This window comes from Gopherus evgoodei, chromosome 4 (assembly GCF_007399415.2).
Source record: "Gopherus evgoodei ecotype Sinaloan lineage chromosome 4, rGopEvg1_v1.p, whole genome shotgun sequence".
Lineage (NCBI taxonomy): Eukaryota > Metazoa > Chordata > Testudines > Testudinidae > Gopherus > Gopherus evgoodei.
Genome location: NC_044325.1, coordinates 151,355,515 through 151,380,987, shown reverse-complemented (window position 1 = coordinate 151,380,987; position 25,473 = coordinate 151,355,515). Strand labels below are relative to the sequence as shown.

General features: G+C 56.3%; 1 protein-coding gene across 7 annotated transcripts in view; it reads left to right on the top strand.

Moving 5' to 3' along the window:
- The first annotated feature begins 7,427 nt into the window (after positions 1-7,427).
- PLEKHG3 (pleckstrin homology and RhoGEF domain containing G3) overlaps positions 7,428-25,473 on the top strand; it is a 46,935-nt gene continuing 28,889 nt past the window's right edge. For 4 of the 7 annotated variants that reach the window (XM_030561945.1, XM_030561940.1, XM_030561944.1 and 1 more), the window contains exon 1: positions 22,538-22,711. In XM_030561945.1, coding sequence (XP_030417805.1) covers positions 22,633-22,711 — 79 coding nt within the window. In that variant the 5' untranslated portion in view covers positions 22,538-22,632. Of the gene's footprint in view, positions 7,504-9,704; positions 9,778-22,536; positions 22,712-25,473 lie in introns of those variants that run through there. The other 3 variants (XM_030561942.1, XM_030561943.1, XM_030561939.1) reach the window with 3 other exon arrangements.

Here is a 25,473-nt window from a genome sequence, read left to right as displayed (position 1 = left end):
GACAAGCCTTTTGCTATCTTAATTACCCCGCCTCTGTTTATAAACAAACTCCCTGGCCCAAGGGTGGAAGCTGGGAGCAGCACAGAACTCATCACATATCACACTCAAGCTGTGTTGCCCTCAGGAGCTCCATCCGGGGCAATGGCATGTGCTGTGAGCAGACCTCAGGTATGAAACTCAGGGGAGGGAGAATAGAACCCCCCCCAATACCTTCTAAGTGGTGCCCCTGCCCCCAGGGAGTCTGTGCCACAGCGGCTGGATGTGCTGGAATCCACCGTCGGCGGGTGGGGGTGGGTGGCAGGCTGCCGGCCCTGAACAATGTTCCCTTTGAGCCTGGAGCCCAAGGGCCGGCACAAAGCGCTCTGTGCCTGCAGAATAGGCCATTCTTGTGTGCCCAGGTGCCAGCCAGCTGGGCACAGTGGGCCAGCACATGGTGTGGGGGGCTCTGAATGCTGACCCCAATTCCCATCTTCCCTCCCCACCCTCTAGTCTCCCCCATTACCATCCTATGGGCACCCCATTCTCACCCCTAGGCCCCCTCCCCCTCCTCCACTCCCATCTCATGGGTCCCCTGCCCTGGCATCCCCTGGACCAACCCTCTCCCTTCTCCCTCCTCACCGCCTCCCACTGGCCACCCACTTCTTCCCTTTGACCCTCATCTCCCCAGTTCCCCATGAGGCTCTTTCTCAGCCCCTTCCATCCCATGCCCACCTCCACTCCTCATGGCCCCCCGGTTCCTCCTTCCCCATGGGCCACCCGCCCTCCCTCACTGCTCCCCCTTGGCTGCCTGCCCCTTCCCCCGATTCCATGTGGGTTCACCCCCACTGCCTGTGGCACCAAGGGACCCACTGAGCCACATACACCACCTGTCACTGCATGGCACCACTGAGCCTTGTACACCACCTTGGGCACCACATGGCGCCACGGGCCTGTCCCCAGGGCCCAGAGCTGCTCTCCCTCACAGGATAGTGGTTGGGGCTCCCATAACCCCTGGTCTGGCCAGGACCCCTGTGGAAAGGGGCCCTGCCATGGGCTAATCCCTTGTTACCAGCTGTTAAGCCACCCCCATGGGCCCTGGGCAAGGCACGCGTCACAGTCTGTGTGCTCTGTGGGGGGCACCAGCAGGCAGGGCCCTGGGCAGGGACAGGTTCATGGCTCAAACACAGCAAACTGCATCCCCCAGCCTCTCCCAGCCTGCCCTAAATCAGATTGCACTCACCCCCGGCACTGCCCATCCCCAGTGCACAGGCCGCCACTGCGGGGCAGGGACTCATCATGGCCCATCCTGCCCCACCTAGATCCTCCGTGGCCTCTGCTCCTCCCCCACTCCCATAACCCTCCACAGCCTCTATAGAGGGAAGCGTCGGGCAATCTGAACAACAGGTGCCTGTCCTGAAGCGTGAGCTGGGGCCGGTGGCATCCCCGGCATTGAGGTTGTCAGACACTTCCCATGATAAGATCCTGTTTTCGTGTGCTTCTGACTTTGCCATGCTGTAACTGTCAGGGCAGACCCTCCCCGACCTGGCGTCTCCCTCTGGTGGAGTTTGGGGGTTAGGTTTCAAGGGAAGGGGGAAAATATATTGTTTTGCCATGTTAAAAAAAACCCGTACACCTGCTTTATTGAGCTCTAGCGCTCCCGTGCTCTAAAGCAGGGACTGGACATTTGGCCCTGGAATCAGGGATGTGCCTTTTGCTGTTCCCACAAAAATTCACCCAAATATGTCCAAGTTACGGCCCTCGGAATAGCTCAGTTTGCACCTGCTCAGTAGCTACTTGTTAGCATTGGGCTGCCAAACTCTCCAAAGATTCTGACCTCAGTGAACATGCTCCAGCCCCTCAGTACCTAGAACACCCACAGAGTAACTCAGCATGATCCATCCAGGGGCGATGGGGGCTGAGCAGGACAATCCTTGCAGTTCCTGCTCCTGGGTACCATCAGAACTGAGAGCAGGGAGCCTGTTTCTCTGCGCTCTCAATGCCCCCGCCGCTGGCATCTGGACAGCATGAAGGGGATGGAAAAAATGGTCTGTCGGGGACGCAGAAGGGCGAGGAATGCCCCCACACCCACAATCCTGCTGCCTCCTAGTGACAGAGGCGGATTATGGATTTGTGGGGCTCTAGGTCAGAGTAAGTGGGGACCTCTCCTCATCCCTTCCTCCTGCAGTCCCCTCCCGCTTCCCATCCTGTGCTCCTGCCAGGGTGTGGGGGATTTGCAGAAGCACTGAGCACTCCCAGGCGTGACTGCAGTCAATGGGAGCTGGGGCTTTGAACATGCCAAGTGCTGCATTATACCACGTACTATGGAAGGCCCTCAGTGTCTCCATTCGGGCAGCCAAAGTTAGTGCGCACTTGGCAACGGTGGCCTTAATCTCGCTGAGCCTCAGTCTCCTGCATGCATAGTGGGGATAACATCACTCCCACTGCTGGGATGATAACAAATTCACGTTTGGAAAGCTCTCCGACACTATGCTGAGAGCGCCATAGGAACGCCCAGGAGGCAATGGCCAGTTCTGCACCGGGTGGGCGGGATAGATGGCACAGCCAGTGCAGGGGCCATGCACTTGATGAGGAAGATAAAAAGAAATATTGAACAGCTGTCCATTCACCAAATGAGGCTGGGTACTGTGGAAACAATAGCATGTGATCATATCCTTAAAGACTGGAGCAGAATGACTGTGTCGTCTTGGAACGCCGGGGACAGAGGACTGGAAGAAAGCTAATGCTAAGCCAGTATTTTAAAAAGGGCAAATGGGATGTCCCAGGTAATTACAGACCTGTCAGCCTGACATCAGTCCAGGGGAAGATAATGGAGTGGCTGATATGGGACTCAATTAATGAAGAATTAAAGGGAGGTAATGGAATTAATGCCATTCCACACGGCTTTATGGAAAATAGATACTGTCAGACCAACTTGATCTCGTTTTTTGATGAAATGACAAGTTTGGTTGATAAAGGTAATGATGCTGACATAAACTACTTAGACTCCTGTCAGGTGTATGACTTGGTACCTCACAACATTTTGATTAAAAGAACTAGAGCGATAGAAAATGAACATGGTCCACATTAAATGGATTAAAAATGGCTAACGGATGGGTCTCAAAATGTCATTGTAAATGGGGGATCACATCGAATGGGTGCGTTTCCGCTGGGGGTTCTTCAAGGGTCAGGGCTTGACTCTACTCTAACATTTTTATTCGTGACCTGGAAGAAAACATAAAGTCATCACTGATAAAGTTTCCAGACAACACAACAATTGGGGGAGGGATAAATAATGAAGAGGACGGGTTACTGATACACAGCGGACTTGGTAAACTGGGCATAAGCAAACAATGTGGCTAAATGGAAATGAAATGGAAATGTGTACACCTCGGAGCGGAGAATGTCGGACACACTGAGGATGAGGGGCTCTACCCTGGGAAGCAGCAACTCTGGAAAGGATTTGGGGGTTGTGGTGGATAATCAGCTGAACGTGAACTCCCACTGTGACATTGTGGCCAAAAAGGCTAACGCGATCCTGGAATGCATAAACACGGGAATCTCGAGCAGGCAGTACTGAGTTAATGGGGGAGGGATAGTTCAGTGGTTTAGGTATGGGCCTGCTAAACCCAGCGTTATGAGTTCAGTCCTTAAGGGGGTTGCTTAGGATGTTGGGCAAAAATCAGTACTTGGTCTTACTAGTGAAGGCAGGGGACTGGACTCAATAACCTTTCAGGGTCCCTTCCAGCTCTAGGAGATAGGTATATCTCTCTATATACAACAGCACCAGGCCCACTCCCAGCACCTGGGCCATGGGCTTGTCCCTAGGGTGACCAGATGTCCCAATTTTATAGGGACAATCCCAATATTTGGGCTTTTTTCTTATACAGGCTCCTATTACCCCTCATTCCCATCCAGATTTTTCACACTTGTTATCTTGTCACCTTACCTGCCCCTGCCCCGACTCCAGAGTCACCCCCGCTCGGCCTCTTCCCTTAGAGTGAGAGACCCAAGGAGCTCAATTTATTTAGCTTAACAAACAGAAGGTTAAGGGGTGACTTGATCACAGTCTATAAGTACCTACATGGGGAACAAATATTTCATAAGGAACTCATCAAACTAGCAGAGAAAGGTCTAACATGATCCAATGGCTGGAAGTTGAAACTAGACAAATTCAGACTGGAAATAAGGTGTATGTTTTTAATTCCTAGAGTAATTAACCATTGGAACAACTTACCAAGCACCATGGTGGATTCTCCATCACCGACGATTTTTAAATCTAGACTGGATGTTTTTCTCACAGATCTGAAGCAGGAATGATTTGGGGGCAGTTCTTGGGCCTGAGTTATGCAGGACGTCAGACCAGATGATCAAAATTGGCCCTTCTGACATTGGTATTTATAATTAGGGCTCCGTGTTTGCAGGGAGGTTGCAGAAGTCACGGATTCCTTGACTTTCCACTGCCTCCGTGACTTCTGCACTGGCCAGTGTGGCTGACCCCAGGGCTGCCCAAGCAGCTGGTTCTGGGGTCAGCTGTTCAGGTGGCCCTGGGGTCAGCCACACCGGCCGCCGCTGGAGCTGGTCCCAGCCTGCCCCCACCCCGCAACAGGCCCCCAGAGCACCTCCCCCAGCAGCAGCCCCCTCCAGATATCCCCCTCAGCAGCAGCCCCCCAGGGTATCCCCACAGCAGTGACCCCTCCCCAAGATTTAGTCAGGGGTATCTATAGTGTAAGTCCTGGATAAGTCATGGGCCATGAATTTTTGTTTATTGCCCATCACCTGTCCAGGACTTTTACTAAAAATACCAATGACTAAATCGTAGCCTTATTTATAATGCATATGCTTGAGGGGCAGAGTTAAGGCCACATGGGCATCGTGAAATTCCAGGGGACTGTTCACCCCCGCTCCCTCTTTAAGCAGTTGGGGGCGGGGGCAAAGGGGCCGTTGTGTGGCTGAGAATGAGTTTCACAGTTGAGGGAGAAGGAGCTGGGAACATTTGCCCCATGATGCCGGGAGGAAATGACTGATGCAGACCTCGTTGAGGTAGGGGGTGGAGCTGAGTTTGAGGACCATTGCTGTGCCATGGAAGGACATTCTTACTATCCTGCTCCCTCTCCTGACCCTGCTCTTTCTCCACGCCAAGGAGCCTCATACTGGCTGCAAGGAAGACAGGGAGCAGGGTGTGTGACTGGGGAGCTGGGGGGATGTCAGAAGTGTCTGTATCACAAGGAGCAGGCCAGAGGCTGTTGGGAAGGCTGGAAGTGACTGCCCTGCGGGGGGGGAACAGCCCAGCTCATGAGCTTCAGCCCTGCTGCTGGGAGCAGCTGATGATGCAGAAAGGCAGCAGGGTCTAGTAACTAGAACATGGATCTTGAAAGCCCCTCTCATCTGCCCCCTCTCAGTTAGCGAGCACGGTGCTGCTAGGACCGGCTTTCAGAAGTGCTGTCCCACGGTGTTCCTTGGAGCAGGTTTCTCTACCGGACTCAGCATTAGATAACGGTGAAGACCACATCTGTAAGTCTGCCCCCCGACCCCTTCTAGCAGTGCAGATTCACCAGGTGACCATGGGCAGTTACTTAAAGGTGACCTGCAAAGGAAAAACATCTGTTTGCCTTGCTTTGCATAGAGAAAGCCTAAACCTTTGTTTGTCTGTTTCACACTAGAAATTCAGGTCTTGGTTACTGTGATTTTCTGGGATGACTGGAGAGCTGGGCGGGCTGGGACAGCACAGACACAAAGTGAGTGAAAGCTGGTTAATGATGGGGGAAGGTATACATTCATTGCTTCAAACTGTATGTGGTGAGGTGCTACCACTTATATAACTCAAATGCCAGAGACACACTCGGGGGAAAACAGTTCTTGTGAAATCTTCAACTGCCCTCACTCTTCAAATGCCAAACCGTCCAGAATCTGTCTCACAGAGTCCTCAGAGGACATCAGACCTGCCACGACTGGTATTTCTGAGATAAAAAACAAGCAGAGAAAAGACCTTATAAAAACCATCAGGCCCCTTCATCCATCACAGAAGAGCAAAAGCCAGAGCACAACTCTCTTCCTAGATTTGCAATGGGCTCTTTTGGCTTGGATCAGATAGTCTGACCTCCTGGATGTCACAGGCCAGAGAACTTCCCCCAAATAATTCACAGAATATCAGGGGTGGAAGGGACCTCAGGTCATCTAGTCCATCCCCCTCCTCAAAGCAAGACCAATCCCCAGACAGATTTTCACCCCAGTTCCCTAAGTAGCCCCCTCAAGGATTGAACTCACAAGCCTGGGTTTAGCAGGCCAATGCTCAGACCACTGAGCTATCCTTCCCCCTATAATTATAACTCTAATCAAGTCTCCCCTTAAACTTCTCTTTGTTAAGCTAAATAGACAGTTCTTTGAGTCTATGGCAGGTTCATTCTCATAGCTCTTCTCTGAGCCACCTCCAATTTATCAACACCCTTCCTGAATCGTGACCATGAAAACTGGACACAGGATTCCTGCAGTGGTTGCCCCAGTGCCAAATAAAATAACCCCTCTACCCCTACCTGAGATTCCTGCATACGCATCTGAGGATCAGATTCACTCTTTTGGCCACAGCATCGTATTGGGAGCTCACGCTCAGCTGATTATGCACCATAACCCACAAATCTTTTTCAGAGTCACTTCTTAGATTTGTAGTTGTCAAGGCCAGAAGGGGCCCTTCTGATCAGTTCCAGCCTGTTCTATGCTGGGCTCAGGCGAGGCTCTCTTGCAGCCAGGCCTGCAGCCAGCCATATCTTTAGAAAAGAGACTGGTTGTGGATGTAGACTCCAGATGATGGCAAATCCCCCATGCACAGGGAATCTGTTGGGGGCAGGAGGGACAGGTAATCCATCTTGCTGTTAAAAATATGCATCTTATTTCCAGTTTCATTTTTTCTAAGATGGGTCTCCAGAGTCTGGTGCAAGAGCCTTCTCCTCTGCAACCTCTGCCTCCTGGAGCAGCATTGCTGTACCTCTCCTCCTCAGCTGGGGCACAACCCCTAGGGGGAACACCCCTGGGACAAGATGGTGGTGGCAGGGTGCGTGTGTGTTGGGGAAAGAGATATTCCAGAACAAGCTGGGGCAGTGGCTGTGACTCTTCCCAGGCCAGGCCCTTGGGCCCTGTACCCTCAGCAGCCCTTGGCTAGGAACCAACCCTACCCTAGCCCATGCAGCAGAGTGAGAGTCCTCCACCCCACTTCCTTGCCTCAGTTTCCCCGCTTTCCCCGCGTGGCTTGTGACAGGACAGGGAGGGTCTCCCTCTGACACAGCAGGGCTGTTCCCTAAATCCCAGGCCGAAGGCCCCCGGCAGAGGAGCGCGCTCCGGACGGCGCAGCTGCGCGTTAATCGCGGGCCTCCGGCGGCGGCCGGCCCCTCCGGGCTGGGGTGGGGCCGAGCCTGGCTGCTCCCCGCCTCCTCCCGCCTGCCAGAGCCCGCGCCGCACTTCCCGCGGGGCTGGGCTGGCCAGGGCGAGGAGCCGGGATCTCCGCGGCGCCGCGCGCGCTGCAGCGGGGACCTGGTGAGTGCCGGGGCCGGGACCGGGACCGGGGCCGTTCCGGAGCGCAGCTGTGCCCAGCAGGGTCCGCGCCCCCGGGGTGGGGCAGGTGGACGCGGTGCGGCAGGACCCTGCCCCCCGCCTGCTGCCTTTGGAGCCAGGGACTCTCGCGCGGCCTCTCCCGGGGCCTCCAGCCCGTGCAGGTGTCGGGGACCGGCAGGGCGGCCGCTGCGCTGCCCAGGGCATGTGGGATGCTGCTGCCTGCCCCGCCGGCGGCTGTAAGAGGCGTTCTCAGCCCACGCGGGATTGGCCTGGGCACTAGTTTATCACGTTGTGCTGCCCGGGTGGCACAGACCCCCCCGCGCCCACCGGAGAGCCAGCTGGGGGCCCTTCTGTCGGCTGGCTCCCCCCACGCGCCCACCGGAGAGCCAGCTGGGGGCCCTTCTGTCGGCTGGCTCCCCCCACGCGCCCACCGGAGAGCCAGCTGGGGGCCCTTCTGTCGGCTGGCTCCCCCCACGCGCCCACCGGAGAGCCAGCTGGGGGCCCTTCTGTCGGCTGGCTCCCCCCACGCGCCTACCGGAGAGCCAGCTGGGGGCCCTTCTGTCGGCTGGCTCCCCCCCCCGCGCGCCCACCGGAGAGCCAGCTGGGGGCCCTTCTGTCGGCTGGCTCCCCCCACGCGCCCACCGGAGAGCCAGCTGGGGGCCCTTCTGTCGGGCTGGCTTCCCCTCCCTGCACTCACCGGGGAGCCGGCTTCCCCCCCCCCACCCGCGCTCACTGGCGGCCCTTCTGTCGGGCTGGCTTTCCCCTCCCCCCCTTGCGCCCACCAGGGAGCCGGCTGGGGGCCCTTCTGTCGGGCTGGCTTCCCCCCCTGTACCCACCAGCAACCGGGCCCCATCTATAAGCCTCTCTCCTTGCCCTCACTCAGATCTCTGAAATGCTGCAGCCAGCAGTTAGCTCCCCCCTCCCGGTGGGGTGACAGAACCTGGAAAGTTGCCCTGTCAGGGGCTTTTGTCTTGGGGGAGAAATCCAGGATCCTCCCAGGAAGGGCTGTGGCTGCTGTGTCCCAGCCCTGCCCCATGGATAATGCAGAGGTGGGGCTGGGCCGCAGCTCTGGGGGCTTCAGGGTGCAGCTGACGGGGCTAGGCATGAACAGCAGCCTCCCTGTGGGCATCGGGGGTTCAAAGAGTGCGGGACAGGGGGGATTGGAGCTGTTGACTGTTCAGAGGTGGATGTGGGGGGTTTGCAGGGCCTCCATCCCTTGCTGCTCAGGAATGTAGTAGTACCAGGAGAGCGGAGCCCCCCTCCCCAATGCCTTTGTGATGGGGGCGATTCTGGGAAACCCAGAGGGTGAACTTCAGAAACATAACAAGCCCAGAAACATGCGTCCGTCCAGCCCCCTGGATCACCTGCTGCTGGTCCGGTTGCAGCCTGTGTGTCGGCTGGGAGCTGGCAGCTCTGGCCAGCTGCTGTGCTGCTCAGTGGTGAGATCTGAGGTGCTGGCGCTCTGGGCCCTGTTGCTGCCTGGGGATTCTGGAAGTGTGGAAGGGGGTGGACTAGGGCTGTGCTCTGAGGAATGATCCTAGGCACCCCGGGAAGAGAGGTGTTCTCCTCTTCGCTTGCAGGAGGCCTGTGAGAGCCCAAGTCCTGAGGAGTAACCAGCCAGCCAGCTCTCTTGGTCTGATGGGGATCGATTAGATCCCACTGTACCTGTGACTGGAGTTCTGCTTCCATGCCATCCCCCCTAAGCCCATGTGGTGCTGCTCGCAGGCTCCACACCCAGCCTTAGGGCCAGACCCTGGCTTTGAGGTGGACCCAGGGCAGCCTGGACGCTTGGCGCACTGCTGAGGTGGCAATGGCGTAATTGGCACGGACTGTCATGCTCGGCTGTGGGTTCTGAGCCCCTCTGGGTTGGAGAGGCTGGCGCTCGGCTCTCAGTGCTGTAAATCTGGGGCAGGTTGCAGGGATTGCCCTGGGAGACTGAGCACCCTCTGTCCCTGCTGCGCCACTCCTGGAACAGGCTGGCTCTGGCCGCAGAGCCCTGGTAGGAGCCTACCCAGCAGCACCTGCATTTTGACTGTGTCCATAAGGCCAGGAAATGGGGGTTGAGGGGGGTTTTCTCCCTCGATCAGCTCCATATTCATATTCTGCTTGCCTCCTGACCTCTGACTACACTAACAGTCCCGACTTTGCCGTGTTGACCCCACAGAGCAGCCGGGGCTGTGGAAGTGGCAGTCAGATGGGACGGCCTGCGGTGGTACCTGTCAGCAGAACTTGGGCGCAGAGCGGTCGCTGCAGCTGGTATTTCCAGAAGGGCTCACTGTGCACCAATGGGCCAGATCTGCAGATGGGTTTGGTGCTCGGGCTCTGAGCCCACCTGGGAACCTGGCACTGCTGGCTCGGGGCTGCTGTGTGAATCTGGCTCAGTCTGGCGCAGCCTGTGTTGGTGGGGCTGATGGGCGAGGGGCCAGCAGGACTCTCTGAGCCCTGGCGTGTGTGCAGGGCTGGCGGCTAGGAAAAGCTCCGTTGTTTTGCTTGTGAACGGAACCCATTGGACCCGGGGTTGCTGGGAGACGCTAACCCAGAGCCCCCTTCTGGAGTAGAGCTGGCTGGGCGTAGCAGGGGTGTAGATGAGCCCCCTCCCCTGCCCTCGTGGCTCAGGTCTGCCCTGGGCACAGGGCCCTCCAGCACCTCGGAGCAGTGGAGGATGGAGCGCCTTCCCTTATATGGCTTCCAGCCCTTGTATTTGCTTCCCCCAGAGCTGGGTTTGTGCCTGTAATCGCATGACCCACGCGGGCTCCAGCTCTCATGCCGCTCGCGCGTAGGCCGGCAGGGCTAGTATCCCAGGCGCAGGGGAGTTGCCGTTGCAGCTGTGGGGACGGCTCCCCCTCCAGTCCCAGACCCTCTGCTCCCTGGCTGGGCTCCCGGAGACAGCTGCTTTCCCAAATGCCGGCCACCCCTCCCCCACAGCAGGCCAGCCATGGGAAAGCACCTTGGGCGGGCAGCGCCTTGCTCAGAGTTTCCTGTGCAGAACGTGTGATGGGCCGGCGGGAGAGGCTCCTTCCTGCAGGCCAGAGAGCTGAGGGCTGGGCCTGCTCCCGCTTGGCTCTGCTCCCTGCCTGCCCTGGGCCCCCTTCCCCGCCCAATGTCCCAGCCTGGCTACTCCCAGGTGTTTGTGCTTGCAGCCTGGGAATGGATCCTAGGGCGGATCCCAGCACCTGTAGCCGACAGGCAGCCTCTGCGCCCACCAGCGCGCCCTCCCCTGGGCAAGTTGCCGTACTGGGGAAGCACCGCTCCTGCCGAAGGCCAAATTGGGCCCTGGCTCTGAAGCCCGTGGGGCAGCAGAGTCCCAGCAGCAGTGGGGCTGGCAGGGGCTAGGGCTCTCTGGCCCCATGATACTTGGGCACATCGTCTCATTCCCCAGCTGCTGGCCTCTCCTCTGCCTCTGGCTGAGCAGTGACAAATCAGCCCTCGGCCAGCTCCGCAGCTGGGAGACGCACACGCAGGCTCAGCCCCTCGCAGAGACAGCAGGCTGCCCATGAGCTCATCCTGCTGCATGAAAATACCAGCTGTTCCCTCTGTGGGAGTAGCCCCCCCACTGCAAAGCCAATCACTGGGGGTTAACCTGCTGCCGCCCCCCTACACGCTCCCCCTTGGGTCTTTCTGAGCCCCAGAGCTGTGGGCTCCCCCGGCCACTATGCCCCGCCTTAGCACCCTTTCCTCTTTAGCTGAGTCGGCTTGCTGCTGTTTGTTGAAAGTGGCATGTGCGGGATGGGCTGGCTCGGGGCTGTAGTGTTGATGGGATTCTTTCCATGTCCAGAACGTCCCTGTGTTCAGGGTGCTTGTGTTTGGGTCATTCAGGGGATCAGGGCTTCTGGTGCCAGCAGTAGCAGACTCTCCCTGGCTGGTGTCTGGTAGGGTTTATTTACTGGCGATATGCATTGGAGCCTGCAGGGCCTAGTGAGCTAGGCTCCGTGTCTGAGGTGGGTTCTGTTCCCGGCCTTGCTGCTGGCCTGCAGGGTGACCTTGGGCAACCATTTCCCCTCCTGCCCTCTGTCTGTCTAGCTGTTCAGGGCAGGGACTGTCACTATGTGTCTGTGCAGCGTCTGGCACAACGGGGCTCTGATCTCAGCTGGGGTCAGGGAGTTTCTCACTGCAGTGCCTGACACAACAGGGCCCTGATCTCAGCTGAGGTTTCTAAGCGTTAACGCATGTAACTACTACTAATTATGACTGTAAGATTATTAACTGAAATTTCGCAGGGCTATGGGGAGTTGGGTGCCCAGCTCAATGGGTGATGAAAAGGATCTGGATCTGGGTGCTTGATTCCCTGAGGCCCCTGTGCCCAGCCTGCCTGTGGCTCCCCCATTAGACCCAAGGTGCCAAAAGGCAGGGGCCAGGTGCTGCGATATGTGATGTGCAGATGCCGCCTTTAACTGGGCTTAGCTCAAAGTGCAGGGAGTTTTGGTGTCTGGCTGTATAATATCAGAGCGTGTCCCTTTAAGTTCTTCAGCAGGTGCCAGGTTTCTCTGGTAATGTTTTCCCATGGCGAGCACAGGAAGTGGGAGAGGCAGGGCTGAGGGCTGTGCCGTTGGTGCTGCCAGGCAAAGGGCTGAAGAGCCACAGCTGGCTTCCCTCTTGCACCACTGGCTCATACACCCTCGCTTTGCTTCCCTGTCACTGGTCCTCGGCTTCCTGCTCCAGCCACGTGCCCAGCGCCAGGGCGAGTGTGCCTTGGCAGGACGCTGGGCATAGGTCTTCGCCTGGGACAGAGTGCTGCCAGCTGTGCTCCACCTCCTGTGTGGGATTCTGGATCTCAGCCTGGTCTCTGAGGCTGCCCCATGTTCTGAGGGTCTGGGCTGCCAGGGCCGGACCTGGGGGAAATGCACATCCCGGGGTCAACGTGAGCCCTGCACCAGGCCCGGCTGTGATTGGAAAGCAGATGTGAGCTGCGGGGTGCTGTTGGGGAGGGCTGGGTTCCAGAGGGGTCACAGGGAGCTGGGTGGCCAATTCCCCCCCCCCGCTCTTCTGCCCAGACTCCAGCCCTAGGATGGGCTCAGGCTGCCCAATCCCAGCAGGGCTCTCCTGCCCCTGCAGGGGGACCCAGCAGCAATGAGCCTGCTGGGCTGTTCCCAGGGTGACTGGGGGGTCTTGCAGCTGAGAGCTGGCAGAGCCTCCTTGCTACCTCGGCGTTCCCCTGGCACCAGGCAGGTGAAGGGACTTGCCCCAGGTTGGTGGCAGGGCTGGGAATTGAACTCGGGCATCCTGCATGCCAGTCCACTGCCCCAGTCTCCCTGCTTAATAAACCCCCTGGGCTGGTGGGGTGGCTTCTGCTCTCTGCCCCACGGTGACAGCCTGAAGGAGACGTGGGCAGGCAGCTGTGTTCATTGAATATATGGAATGCGCCAGGCCTAACTGCATCTGCACACTGCTGGGTTCTACAACACAGAGCCCAGTGAGCGCCGCTAGTGAGCTCCCAGAGTAAAGGGATACTGCCCAGTTCCTCTTCACTTCACTTCAGTGCTAGAAAGGTGAGATAGGAGTCCACTGAGTCAAAAAAATCTACAGAATCGTGGTTTCAATGGCACCATCCGTGGCATGGCGGGGGTGGGGGGAAACTTGATTCCCCCCCCCCCCACAGCTCTCAGGTCCTCTGGTTGGTGGAAATGTTGCTGATCCAGTGTCGTCGAAAATGGGTCAAGCTGGGGATCGTTCGAAAGCCCTTTCTCTCATGAACATGTGGTACCAAACCTGACAAACCCAGGACAATGATGTTGATCTGCAGTCGAGAGAAGGGTTAATGATCAATGTTGTTTTTAATTATACTTGAACTCAGGAGTGCCTTGATGGTACATAAAAAAGGCGTTGATCTTTGGTCATTCTAAGGGAGTTAGCCTTGACATAGACTCGTAGGACTGGAGGAGACCTCAAGAGGTCATCTAGTCCAGTCCCCTGCACTCAGAGCAGGACTATGTATAGACATGTAGGACTGCAAACATTTATTCTCCTAAGTCCTCATCAGTGTCGTCTCCGTCCAGCACCCTGCTGCTAGACACATTGTCACGCTGATCCTCGTCCGTGACACACGCGCATGGCTCCATACGAGGCAGGCTGCTGGCCAGACATCTGCCGGGTGGTATGCATCTGGTCTTTGCACCTGATATTTGGTTGGCTGAAAGATTGATTTGGCAGCACACATAAGTGGTGCGATCAATCCATCCTCCAAAACCCGTCCGCGCCCGATAGGGGAGGGTAGTTTTGGATGTGCTTGGCCATCCTGGAGTCATTCTCTGCTTGATCATTGCCCTCTTGATAAATAAATACACCCTCTATTGGTGGTGATTTTTCTCTGCTTCTTGATAAACATCCATCAATAGCTCTGTAAGCGCCGTAATGTTGGTCTTCAAATGATGAAGTTGGCATACGAACCTCCCCCGTGCACTTATGATTTCTTCAGTGTTTCTCAGCCATTCTGAACACCTCCAGAGCAAGGAGAGAGTCTTTGGAGGCTGAATCAAATGCCTTCCAGGAAGATAATTTGGTCTTTCCAGGCAGCCTTCCAGTAGTGTCACATCCTGGAAGGGTGTGGAAACCTGGCTGTGGGTGGTATTAATGGTCCGAGTGATAGGAGTGTATCTCTGAGAGAGATCCAGTGATTCTGTTCCCTAGTAACAGGCACAAAATCAGCATCTTGCAGATGTTTTGAGTAGCATCTCTCTGAGAGCGCTGGAACATCTGTGTCCTGTGCAAAAATTGGGAGTTTAGTAGGACCTTTCTCCATGGCATGGATGGCAGGCAAGGTATTTGAGCGTCCGCTGCCTCATGAGAACTACTGCCTCTGAGTAGTGCAAGAGCGCAGCTTTATTTCACCAGGCAATGGCAAAATTCTTCCAGCAGTTCTTTGTACGCTGAAGCATTTTCCCTGCAAGGTGTGCAGTTAACTCATCCTTCGTGCTGGTACAGCACAGTAGCTTCTGCATTGTGACGTTGGAGATGTTTGTGGAGTCAGTGATTTTTGTATGGGACAGATGCAGTGCCATGGAGTTTCTTCTTTCTCGTAATATTTCTAATCGATTCCTCTGCATATGTGACGAACATGAGGTGGACTTTGTCATAGGTCCAGTATTTTCCTGGTAGCCTCCTAATGAAGTGTACCTCTGGTATGCCATCTGCGATTGCTGCGCTGGAAGTCCTCTGTTGGCACAAGGTACAAGGTGTGTATGTTTGCTTTTTGCCTGGCACGTATGCTCTGTTTCATCACATTCAAACATTGATCATGGTACCATGGAGAACTCTTACTTTCCAAAGTCTCACGTAGATCAACAACATGCCGAGATCCAGACATGACCAACAGACGAACAAACAGCAACCTCTCTGTGGTTAGACCTTTAACAGTTCCTGCCACCTTCACTCTGACTTCTTTCTTTGAATTCAAGCACAGCTTTAGGCTTCTTGACTGGAGCCTGTAGATTGACACAGCCTTGCATAATTCTTTGGGTTTTGAAAGCTTCATACAAGTTGTGACCCAAAGTATCCACTCTGGCATCTGTAGCTACCTCATGGCTGAAGTCTGTTTTCGTTGTGATATTAGTGCACTTCAGTCTATCAGACTCGAATAGGTTGGCAGGGCATGTAAGTTCATCCTGTAGCTTTAAAATTACCCCTTGTGGCATCTAATAATCTAGCTGGCACTTGGCTACTTGTGGGGAAGCTATTCCAGCAGTTCTTAACGTTTTGTTCCAAATTCGATGGAGTTCTAGGGTTGTCAGGAAAAACCGGGAAAGATCATTTGGCTGCTGCGTTATGCCCACTGACCTCCTAGTGATTTCCATTGCTCTGTTTTCATATTCTAGGGCTTTGTCTGAACCAAGTGCCCGGAAGGGATCTGGTGACCTTTTACAGCCCAATTTTCCTTGCTGAAATTCCTCCCCTATGTCACAGTCAGACTTTTGTATACCTCTTACCTCAGCAAGGAACCACGCGATCATCGCAGAATAGTTGGTTACACCTAAAGCAAAAAAGTGTTTCACACAGTCTTCCAGTGCTTTGAGGTGCAAATTGCAATGAGCAATCCAGACAGGTTGAATAAAGCGCAGCAAAGAATCAACCCTCTTCGCGTGTTGCGATGCGATCCCGAAAGTTGGCTTTGTCGTTGATTTGGCCTCCTGGAATTGCTTGATCCATTCTGTGCTATGGCAGCTTTCCATTGTGTGCGATAGGTCATTGAGTGCCAAACGCACCCTGGATGTGGGGAACTGGTCTTGCAAGTCCTGTCCCCTTTGGGGAGTGACTTCAAACACATCAGATTGTCTTCTCTGGAAAGCAATCTAGGTAGCATTTTTGAAGGGCAGTGGATGTTCGGATGCATGCTTCTATAGCACGTCACAACTTTGTCCCTGCAAGAATTTGGTTCGCAGTAGTGTCACTGTACCGAATCCCCCAGATCTCAGGGCTACCAGTGTCACTGTGAGTGATATGTATGGTTCGCCAGGACATAGAATCCACTGTCAGTGAAGACCATCGGGGGCATTAGTAGCTGTTGGACAGGCCTGTAAAGGCCCATGTCTAGTGTCACACCACGTTTTAATGCAGTTCCACAGATATTCGTTCCCGCTTTCCAGCTGCATAGGAAACATGCGCTTCTTATAGCATGTAAGGTGCCGCTGAGCGTTGTGTTTAACCAGGTCCCTCCATGATGGTATTCTCTATGAGTTCAGTGACTAGTCAGTGTTCTTTGTCTCCCCGTTGGTAACTAAAAGTGATCAAGACCAAAGTAAAACCAAGGATTTTGTAATACATTACCTTGGGACTGTAATTAATTCGTGGTCTGGAACTGTGGGCGTACCATTTGTGGATGGAGTCCAGTAATTTCTGTCTGGATGCTGACATCTTAACCAGCGCCTCATTACAACTCTTTCAGCATAATAAACAAAGGTGGATAATCAATATCACTGCTTCGCCATCACTGGCAAAAAAGAAGCCATTCAACTTGAAACTTAGGGTGACCAGATGTCCCGATTTTATAGAGACAGTCCCGATTTTGGGCTTTTTCTTATATAGGCTCCTATTACACCCTGTCCTGATTTTTCACATTTGCTATCTGGTCATCCTATTGAAGCTCCCCCCCTCCACTACTCTGTAATGTTAAAAAAAATTAACCGGGTCTCATGTTCTATGCATTAACTGATCATGCAGGACTGTCGGTCAGGGACCACCATTTACCTTCACGAGGGCTGCGGGTTTGATGGGCCAGTGCTAAAGTGTAATTTAAAAAAAATCTTGATTTTTTAAAAACCTTTTCTGGAATCCAGAGCTGCATCATTGTTCTAGGCTTGTCAGGTTTCGTACCATAGGGGGTCATAGGAGAAGGGGCTTTCAAATGATCCCCAACTCAACCCATTTCTGATGACATTGTGTCATCAAAATTTCCACCAACCAGAGGACCTGGAGCTGCAAGAGGGGACAGCGAGTCACCTCGCTGCCCCCTGCCATGCCACAGAGGGTGACACCATTGAAATTATTCTGTAGGTTTTTTTAAAAATTAAATCCGATAACGCCTCTCTTACCTTTCTATCATGAACTTGCCCATGGAATTACGCATGCCCCTGCCTAAGGGGCATTCCCCTGGGTGTGGTGGGAGGAAGCAGAGATCTGTGGCTGTATTGCCCAGCATCTGTCCTTGGTTCTGTCTGAGGCCTGGGCTGGGGAGGGCTGTCTTGGAATGGGGCAGGGGCAGCTCTATGGGGTGTATTTGGATATTAAGAAAACTTTTTCACTAGGAGGGTGGTGAAGCACTGAAATGAGTTACCTAGGGAGGTGGTGGAATCTCCTTCCTTAGAGGTTTTTAAGGTCAGGCTTGACAAAGCCCTGGTTGGGATGATTTAGTTGGGGATTGGTCCTGCTTTGAGCAGGGGGTTGGAGACTAGATGACCTCCTGAGGTCCCTTCCAACCCTGATATTCTATGATTCTATTCCCCTGGCTCCCTGCTTTGGAAGGGGAGGCCAGTCTGTGCGTCTGTTTCTGCTGCTCTTTCCAGGCTGGGCTGCGTTTCGAAGTGGTACCTCCTGGGTTTAAAGTTAGATCTAATCTGGTGGTTGAGGAGGTTGCAGGGAGCAAATCTTCTGCGTGCCTGCTGGGGGAGCGGGGGTGGGGGTTAGAGTAAGAGGATAAAGGCTCTCACTGCCCTGCTGACAGGGAGGGGCGCTCAGGGATGGCAGCAGGGACAGCGCCAGTGGGGCTGTACGTAGCCAGGGAGGCACGGTTCCTCCGGCGAGTCACCGTTGGCTGTGGCGACATTCCCCCTGGCAGTACCATAATCCCAGGCCGTTGTGCTGAGCAGATTAGTGCATCTTGGAAGGACAGCAGGGGTGGGGTGGACCTAGCACTTCGTGGGTGGCATTTAGAGGCGAGCTGCAAAGACTGCTAAAGCACAAATCCCCCCAGATGACAACGGTCCCAGCCCCACTGTGCCGGGTCAGGTGTCAGTAATGGTAATCCCTTGTGCTGTTCAGCCGTTGATCTCAAAACACTTCACAGAGCGGATAAGTATCTTTATCCCCATTTTACAGATGGGGAAACTGAGGGGAGCAGGGACTTGCCAAGGGTCACCCAGCAGGTTGGTTGCAGAGTCAGGAATAGAACCCAAGTCTCCCGAGGCCTAGTCCAGGTCTATAGCCACTGAGCCGCAGAGATATGCTTTGAATTCCGGTTCTAGCTCTGGTTTGCCTATCCCCTTCCCTCTGCCGCATCCTCTCCGCAAACTCTGGGGCTGTTGCCTGTGACTCATCAGGCAGCGTTAGACGCAGGGCTCGGATTTAAGGCAGGGGGATGAGACAGGTGCATGGCAAAGGCCGTGGCTTTGTTTGGAGAGATCCACAGTGTCTATTAAGTGCAGGAGCGATCGGGGTCTGAAGCCGGATTCCAACATGCTACCTCTCCGAGGAGCGTATCCCGGCACTCCCACTCGGGGGGTTCAACCCGCTCCCTCATATCCAGGTGTTTGGTTCAGGGGCAGAGTCAAGCTGGGGTGGAGATGGAGCCAGCTGGGGCAGGGTCGGTTTGGGCTCTGTCCCAGGGAAGTGGAATTAGCAGGAGGCTGCTGGCACAAAAGTGGAGGCTCACAGGGTGAGTCGGTGGAGGGTGAGTGGCAGCATCGGCAGCTGCAGAGATTGGGCCAGAGTCGGCCTCTGCCCTTTGTTTATGGTCTGTCGCTCCGGCCCTGTCACTAGAGCCTCTCGGAAGCTTTTCCAGGCGCTGCCCTGCTGAGGGGAGCAATGGTGAGAGCGCTCGTGGTGCGAAAGTACCCCGTGCCCGCTCCCCACTCGGAGCAGTGTGATATCCTATGGCTTGCGCCTGCCAACTCCCTAGCACTGCTGCCTCCTCTGGGCCATGTAGCCCAGGTCCGGAGGCGAAGGGCCCTTCTACCCCTGCCTTGGCTGGGAAGAGTGGTACAACCCCGGCCCGCTGCCAGCATCCCTAGCTCCTAATAGACAGGGACCCTCGTGGCTGTGGCCTGTGGCAGTCTCCCCCCCACCCCAATGGCCTGCGGTGAGATCTCACTGGACCACCAAACGCCAGCTGGCGGCTGTGGGCGTCCCCCTACAGGCAGAGACTCTGGCAGATAGAGGCTTTCCGGATCATGCTCCATGTGGTGATGGGCTGGCACGGGGAGAGGAATCTGGGTGCTTGGGGGCCAGTGGCTTCAGCTGCTGCTCGAGAGGGGAAACCTCTGTTTGTGACGGCCAGAGGAGTGACTGAAATAGCTGAGTGCTGGCAGCGGGAGAGGGTAGTCCAGAGTTCAGTAGGGATTTGGCTAACTGATCGGGGAAAGGATATTGGACCTCCCGCTTTGGGGCTTTAGTGGATCGCTGGCTGTGAGACCAGACTGAGAGCTGTGTGGGAAGCAGATTATCCCGCAGTGACCACTGTGCGGGTCCCACGCCTCCCTGCTGCTGCCGGGATGCTGGGCTGAATGGACCTTGGCCCGGTCTGGCGATTCCCTTGTTCCCAGCTGTTTCCATTTTGGGGTGTCCAGTGACCCTTTACATGGATCTGATTTTTTTTGAGAGGTGGGTGCTCAGCCCAGTCTGAGAATCAGCCCCCCCCCCCAATCGCTGGCCTGCGCTCCCTGCTGTGCCAATCAGTGAGTAATGCAGAGAATGTGACGTGCCAGCAGAACTTCCTTCTGAATAACACTTTTATCAGCCTCTTCTCCAGGAGGCGTGTGCTGCTCTTTAGCTTCAAAGCCTCCTCCTAGCCGCTCGCATGCTGGCTGTGTTAACCGCTTCCCTGCCGAATTGCAATGGGCAGCTGTGGCCACTGGGCTGGGACCCAGGCGGGCTGGGTGTGCTAAGCAAGGTCAGGTTGGCATGCAGCTTGGATAAGTGACCTCCCAGTGTTCTGCAGGCATTGTCCGTAAGGGCCATTCCTCCTACTGGACCAGTGGCTTAGCATGATGGGAGGCAGTGGGGTGGAATGGATGGGTGGGAAGCCACAACTTGGTTCTGCCAGTGACCTTGGGCAAGTCCTTTGATCTCCCCGTGCCTCGGTTTCCGCCTTCTACCCTTTGTCTGTTTAGCTCTTCACCCAGCTCTGGGCTGAGGTGGATACATGCTGTGATGTCTGGAGGTGCTGTGCTGCATGAGCTGTAAATACGTTCATTAAAGATCCCACATCACTTCTCACAAGTACAGGGCGCAGGCTTCAGTGTCCCACATGATACATTCCACCAGCCTGAGTTTTGAGCCCGTTGGTGGTGGGTTCACACAGTTTGTCTTTGCTCTTTATAAGCAGCACCTAGTTGCTATGGCTAGAGGTGCTAAATAATTTTCCAAGCCATTCCCATTGGAGCATCCTCTGCTCCTTTACCGTAGCATTGCTCTGTGTTAAGCAGCTGCCACGTTCCACCCCAGAAGTGGCCGCATGTCAGTGACGGAGATAGTGCTCCCCAAGCGCAGCTTGTCTGCCAGGTGGCTCTATTTGCAAAGCATGCTGGAATGATAGAGCCGTGCACCTGGGGGCGTTTTATGTTGGGGGCTGCATCTCCGAGGGTACGTCTTTGCCGCGGAGGTAGCGGGAGGCCGCCTAGCTGGAGTGAGAGCGGCCGCACTGCGCAGTAACAGTGGGCCCCCCTGAGCCAGCAAGTTAGAGTCCTATCAAATGTAAGTGTAGACAAGCCCTGACACTCGTGTTGGGCGGTAGGCTCTCTGGGGTGGGGTTGTATCTGTGGCTCTTCGTGCTGCAGGAAGCTGAGCCGCTCTGTGCATTCTTTCCCAGTGAATTGTCCTTTCCGGGCACATGTGGAGGAATTGTGGAATAGCTTTGGAGGACTAGCCTGGGTTGCAGTGTGGTCATGTTGGCAGCAGATGCGCTGTATTCTCGAATGTTCCCTCGTGCCTGGGAGGGACCGGCCGGCGTGGGGTAACAGTACCAGGTGCTGGAGGGATGGGGGTTAGTGTGTGGACGGGACTGGAGCTTAGGGCAGTGCTCGTGTGAACTCTGCAGGGATGACAAGCCCCAAGACCGATCTTCTCAGAGGCTGCTTCCTTCCTCTGGTGGCTCCTTTGCTTGGCCACATGAGTGAGAAGCAATATTAGTGAACTGGCTGTGGAGGTGTGGGGCAGTTGTTAGATGCAGGAGGGTGGCTGGCTGCTTGCTGTGCTCCAGGAGGTGGATTATCCGATGCAGAGGTACTCTCCTCCCCTCCTCTTGAATCTCCACTTCTCTGCTGTTTTTAGGCAGCTCCCTGAGTCCCCAGCTGAGATCAGGGCCCTGTCACTGCATGGACACCACCTCTGCTCCCAAGAGTTCCCAGTCCGGCTAGACCAAGGGTGGGAGGGGAAACTGAGGCACGGAGAGGGGCCGGGACGTGTCCAGGCCACCTGGCAGAATGTCAGGAACAAAACTCAGGTGTCCTGGGGCAGTGACCTAACTGCTGGGCCAGGCTGCCACCTCTGACCAGGCTGTGCACTCGTGCCGTGGGCCTTTGCTGCTTTGCTGCTTTGCTTTGCGCCAGGGTCATTGTGGGGAAGCTGCTTCTCCTTCGCGCTCTCTGGAGCAGATGAGGTTAAAGAGGTTGTTTCCAGTCAGGATCCCTGGTTCTGGGAAATCCCCTCCCCTGCTGGGCAAAGCGGCTTAGGTGTCTCTGCTGGGCATTGATTAGTGCCAGGCGGATGCTCCGGCCGGATGGCTCCCTTGGCCGAGGGCCCGGCCGGACTAGGGGCTGCTCCCACTGGAGCCAAGGCCACAGCCATGGGCAGCCATGTGACTGCTCTGTGACCACTTGTCCTTAGGGAGTAGGAGGAGCATTCCCCAGCCCCAGCTGATCTGACCGGTTCCTTTGCCCCAGGGATCTCCATGCACGCTCCAATGCCCAGGGCCCACGCCCCACATCCAGGCTCTGACCTCTCACACGTGACATCCCCCCACCAGGCTGCAGGGGCTCTGCTTATCGACCTCTGGCATGGGCACTTGTTGTCCTTCCTGGCTGGCACCTGGAGCTCCCTGGCTATGTCCATATTGAGCCCTGCCATGCACGTGAAGGGATGAGTCTAGCTAATGGTCTCTAGGTCCCTAGGAGGGGAGGTGATTTCTGCTAGCCGGGTTTTCCTCTAGCAGCCTGGGGCTGGGAGCTGAAGTGACAAATCCAGACGGAGATAAGGGGCCCATGTTTAACAGGGAGGGAAATTAGCCATCAGAACAGCTGACCCAGGCATAGGAGAGTCTCCAGCACTTGGCGTCTGTAAATTCAGGTGGGATTGTCTCTCTACAGCTCTGCTCTGGCTCAGCCCGGAGTTCTGTGCTGGCCGCAGGGATCACAGGGGGATGCTGGCTGGTTCTATGGCAGGGCAGGCTGGATGGTCAGATGGAGCCTGCTGGTTTACAAAGGCTCAGATTCTCCCCTCTGAGCGCAGGTGGGCAAAGCTAATGGGCTCTGGCTCAGCCCCAGCCCCCATTCTGCTCGGCTGGTGGCCCTAGTGGGTGAGTTCCCCGTGGGCGTGGCGCAGATGTGCCGCTCCTTCCTGTGGAGGAGCGGCTGTAGGTGAGGTCTGACGACAGCCGCCTCCGTACCCTGCCCCGCTCACTCTCAGGTCGCTCCCAGGAAGGCAGCGTGGGCTTCCCCCCACTCCCCGGCTGGTTCCTTGGCCCAACCCCACATGCTGGGACAGGGCATGTTCATCTGGGAGGAGAAGATCAGCCTGCCCTGGCTGCCTGGCTGCATCTCCAAGCTCTGGGGTAAGGGAGGGGAGACCGAGACCCTGTGTCTGGACCTGGGGCTGAGCCCTGGGGGTGCAGCTCTCGGGGAGGGAAGCTGTGGGGGAGATAGCAGGCACAGCAGTGGGTCGTCACTGGCTGCCAAAGGGAGCCTGAATGTTGCAGGCCTGCAGCCACATGCCTGCCTCTCTGCCCTGCCCTGCCCTGCCCAGCGGTTGCGGGGTGGGGGGGAGGAAAGGGAGGGTGTGATCCTGGTTACACATGCTGCAAAGAATGCAGAGCCCTGCTGCTGGGTGGGGGGAGGGAATGGCTAAGTGCTTGGGGGGCGGCTGGGGGGGGCTGGGCAGAGTCCTGCAGCCTGGGCCTGAGAGCAGCAAGTCCCCTTCAGACAAGCTGCAATTTTAAATCGACCCCATGGGTCTCTCTGACCTTCAGATTAGGGGGTGATTGGGGGGGGGATCCTCCTCCTCCCCCCACCTCAAGACTTGGTGCGGGACCCCTGGCTGGTCTGTTCTAGTGCTGCAGGCCTGGTGCTCTGATGATGGGCTGGAAGGCGTTCCGGTGCTGATCCCCAGTTCTCAGAGGCGTCTAATCCTTTGGGCGGGTGCCTGTGAGAGCACCTGTGTGTGAGACTGTCTGTGAGAACGCCTGTGGGGCTGTGTGTGATTGTGTGTGTGTGTGAGACTGTGTATCTGTTAGAGCACCTCTAGCTGTGTGAGACTCTGCGAGTGCCAGTGACTGACTGTGAGCAGACCTGTGTGACTGTGTGTGTGTGAGACTCTGCCTCTGCTTGTGTCTGTGTGTGAGCGCGCCTGAGGGGCTGTGTGAGCGCAGGTGGGGCTGTGGGGGACTCTGCATGGGGCTGTGAGCATGCACGTGGGGCTGTGGGGGACGCTGCACGTGTCTCGGGGAGGGAAAAGCCTTTTTGCAGTATCAGAAATTGCTGGGATTCTTTGCTGCTTGCACGTGGGAAATGATTTGTTGTTTTCAGGCTGGCAGCGCTGTTGGAGATCTCTTGGCCTGGTCTACGCAGCCCAGGCTGGGGGATCTCTTGGCCTGGTCTATGCAGCCCAGGCTGGGGGATCTGGCCCAGTGAGGACGGACCTGCCCACCAGTGCAGCTGCCCTCTGCCCCTGCTTGCTCCAAGGGCGCTTCCTGGGAGGAAGGGCGGATGGTGGCATGGTTGTCACTCTGTGGCTGTGTGTAGAAGTTGGCTGGCCTTGCGGCTAAGTCCTGGGACTTGGAAGGTCTGTGTCCTGCTCTGCACCTGGCTCCGTTCATGACCTTGGTGTCACTTAGACCAGAGGTTTTACACTGATCTGGGTACCCCAAGTTTTCTGACGGGTGGTGCTGGGGACCCTGCTTTTGAGGAGAGTTGGGCACCCTGCTGTTGGAGTCACTAGGCACGACAGGGGCTCTGCATTTCCGATGTCCAGCCCAGGTGTCACTAGAACTACTCAGCCTGAATCTCTGTGTCACATTCTGCGTGTGGAAAATGGGGATCACTCCCCTGTGAGCCTATCTGCCTCCCCCTGGCAGCCTGGCAGAGCCAGCTCAGCTGGGGGAGGGTGGATCCCAGTCCTGCTAGCACACTGCCGGTGGTTCCCATCCTAGGTTCCCTGTTCACCTCTCTCTGCAGTCGGTGAGGTACACAGGGATTGCTCAGGCTGCAGAGGGGTCACCGAGGGCAGATCTGACCTGCAGACCCTTCCTTGGAGGTATTTAAACCATGTGGGCCAGAGGACGTTTTGGTTGCAATTTTCCATGCCCCAAAGCCAGGCAGTGCTTCCCCCCCCACCCCCCAATTGCGAGCGGGGATCTGAGCCTTGCTTGGCTAGCCCCATAACAGGTACTTTCCCAGTTGGAGCTGCCTTCTCCATCGAGGGAGCGTTGAGTCCCATGGCCCCGCCATGTGGAATTCAAGCACCACCCGCCCGTGGCAGTGAGATCTAGTATCTCCCCATGTCCCCCAACAGGCTGGGAGCCATGGTGCCAGGGACTGTGGTGCAAGCCCCTCTCCTCTAGGGCCTGGCCAGTCTCTCAGGCAGGAAGGGGGCAGTGGATGGCAGCAGGGTCCAGGTATCCTCATAGACTGTCGCTTTCTAACCCAGAAACCTCCCTGCCCCTCTCCTGCCGTGCTGCCATGTGCAGTGAAAGAGTTCACAACGTGAGCATCAGGCTTCTGTCATTGCCATCTCCATCAGCTCCCAGTGAACTGAACAGGACACGGCACAGCTCAGAGAGACTCAGGCCCATCTCTTCCACCCCTGCCCAGCATGGGCTCAGGCTCTCTGCAGACTCAGGCAGCACCGCTGGACCGGTCACACCTGGGGTAGCTCCCCTCCCCGCCCAGCGATGGGCTCAGGCTCTCTGTTTTGGGCACGTTTTGGAGGTTTTCTTGACAACCCGAGTAGCTGGAGACTGGTTTGATTCTCTTTCAGTGAAAGCAGGGACCCCTGAGAGTGCTGGCAAGGGCAGTCGCGCCCCTCCTGGCCAGGGGAACACAGAGCCAGAGGCTGTGACTGGAGCCGGGGCTCACCCAGGCCGTGGTAGGGAGGGAGTGGCCTGGCCCCAGCCATTGGGGAGTCAGGGGCCCTGTCCGTGTCTGGCAGCTGCCATGCGTGTGTAGAACAAAGGGCCTGTGTCCCCAGGCAAATGCATCTGGGCAGTTCCGGCCTCCAGGGTGGCGGGGAGAGAAACCTGCCCCTGCTGAACCAGCCCTTCCCCTTCTGTGGGGAGCAGGGGCCTCGCTCTATGCTAGCCACTGGCCACCTGGAGGGATT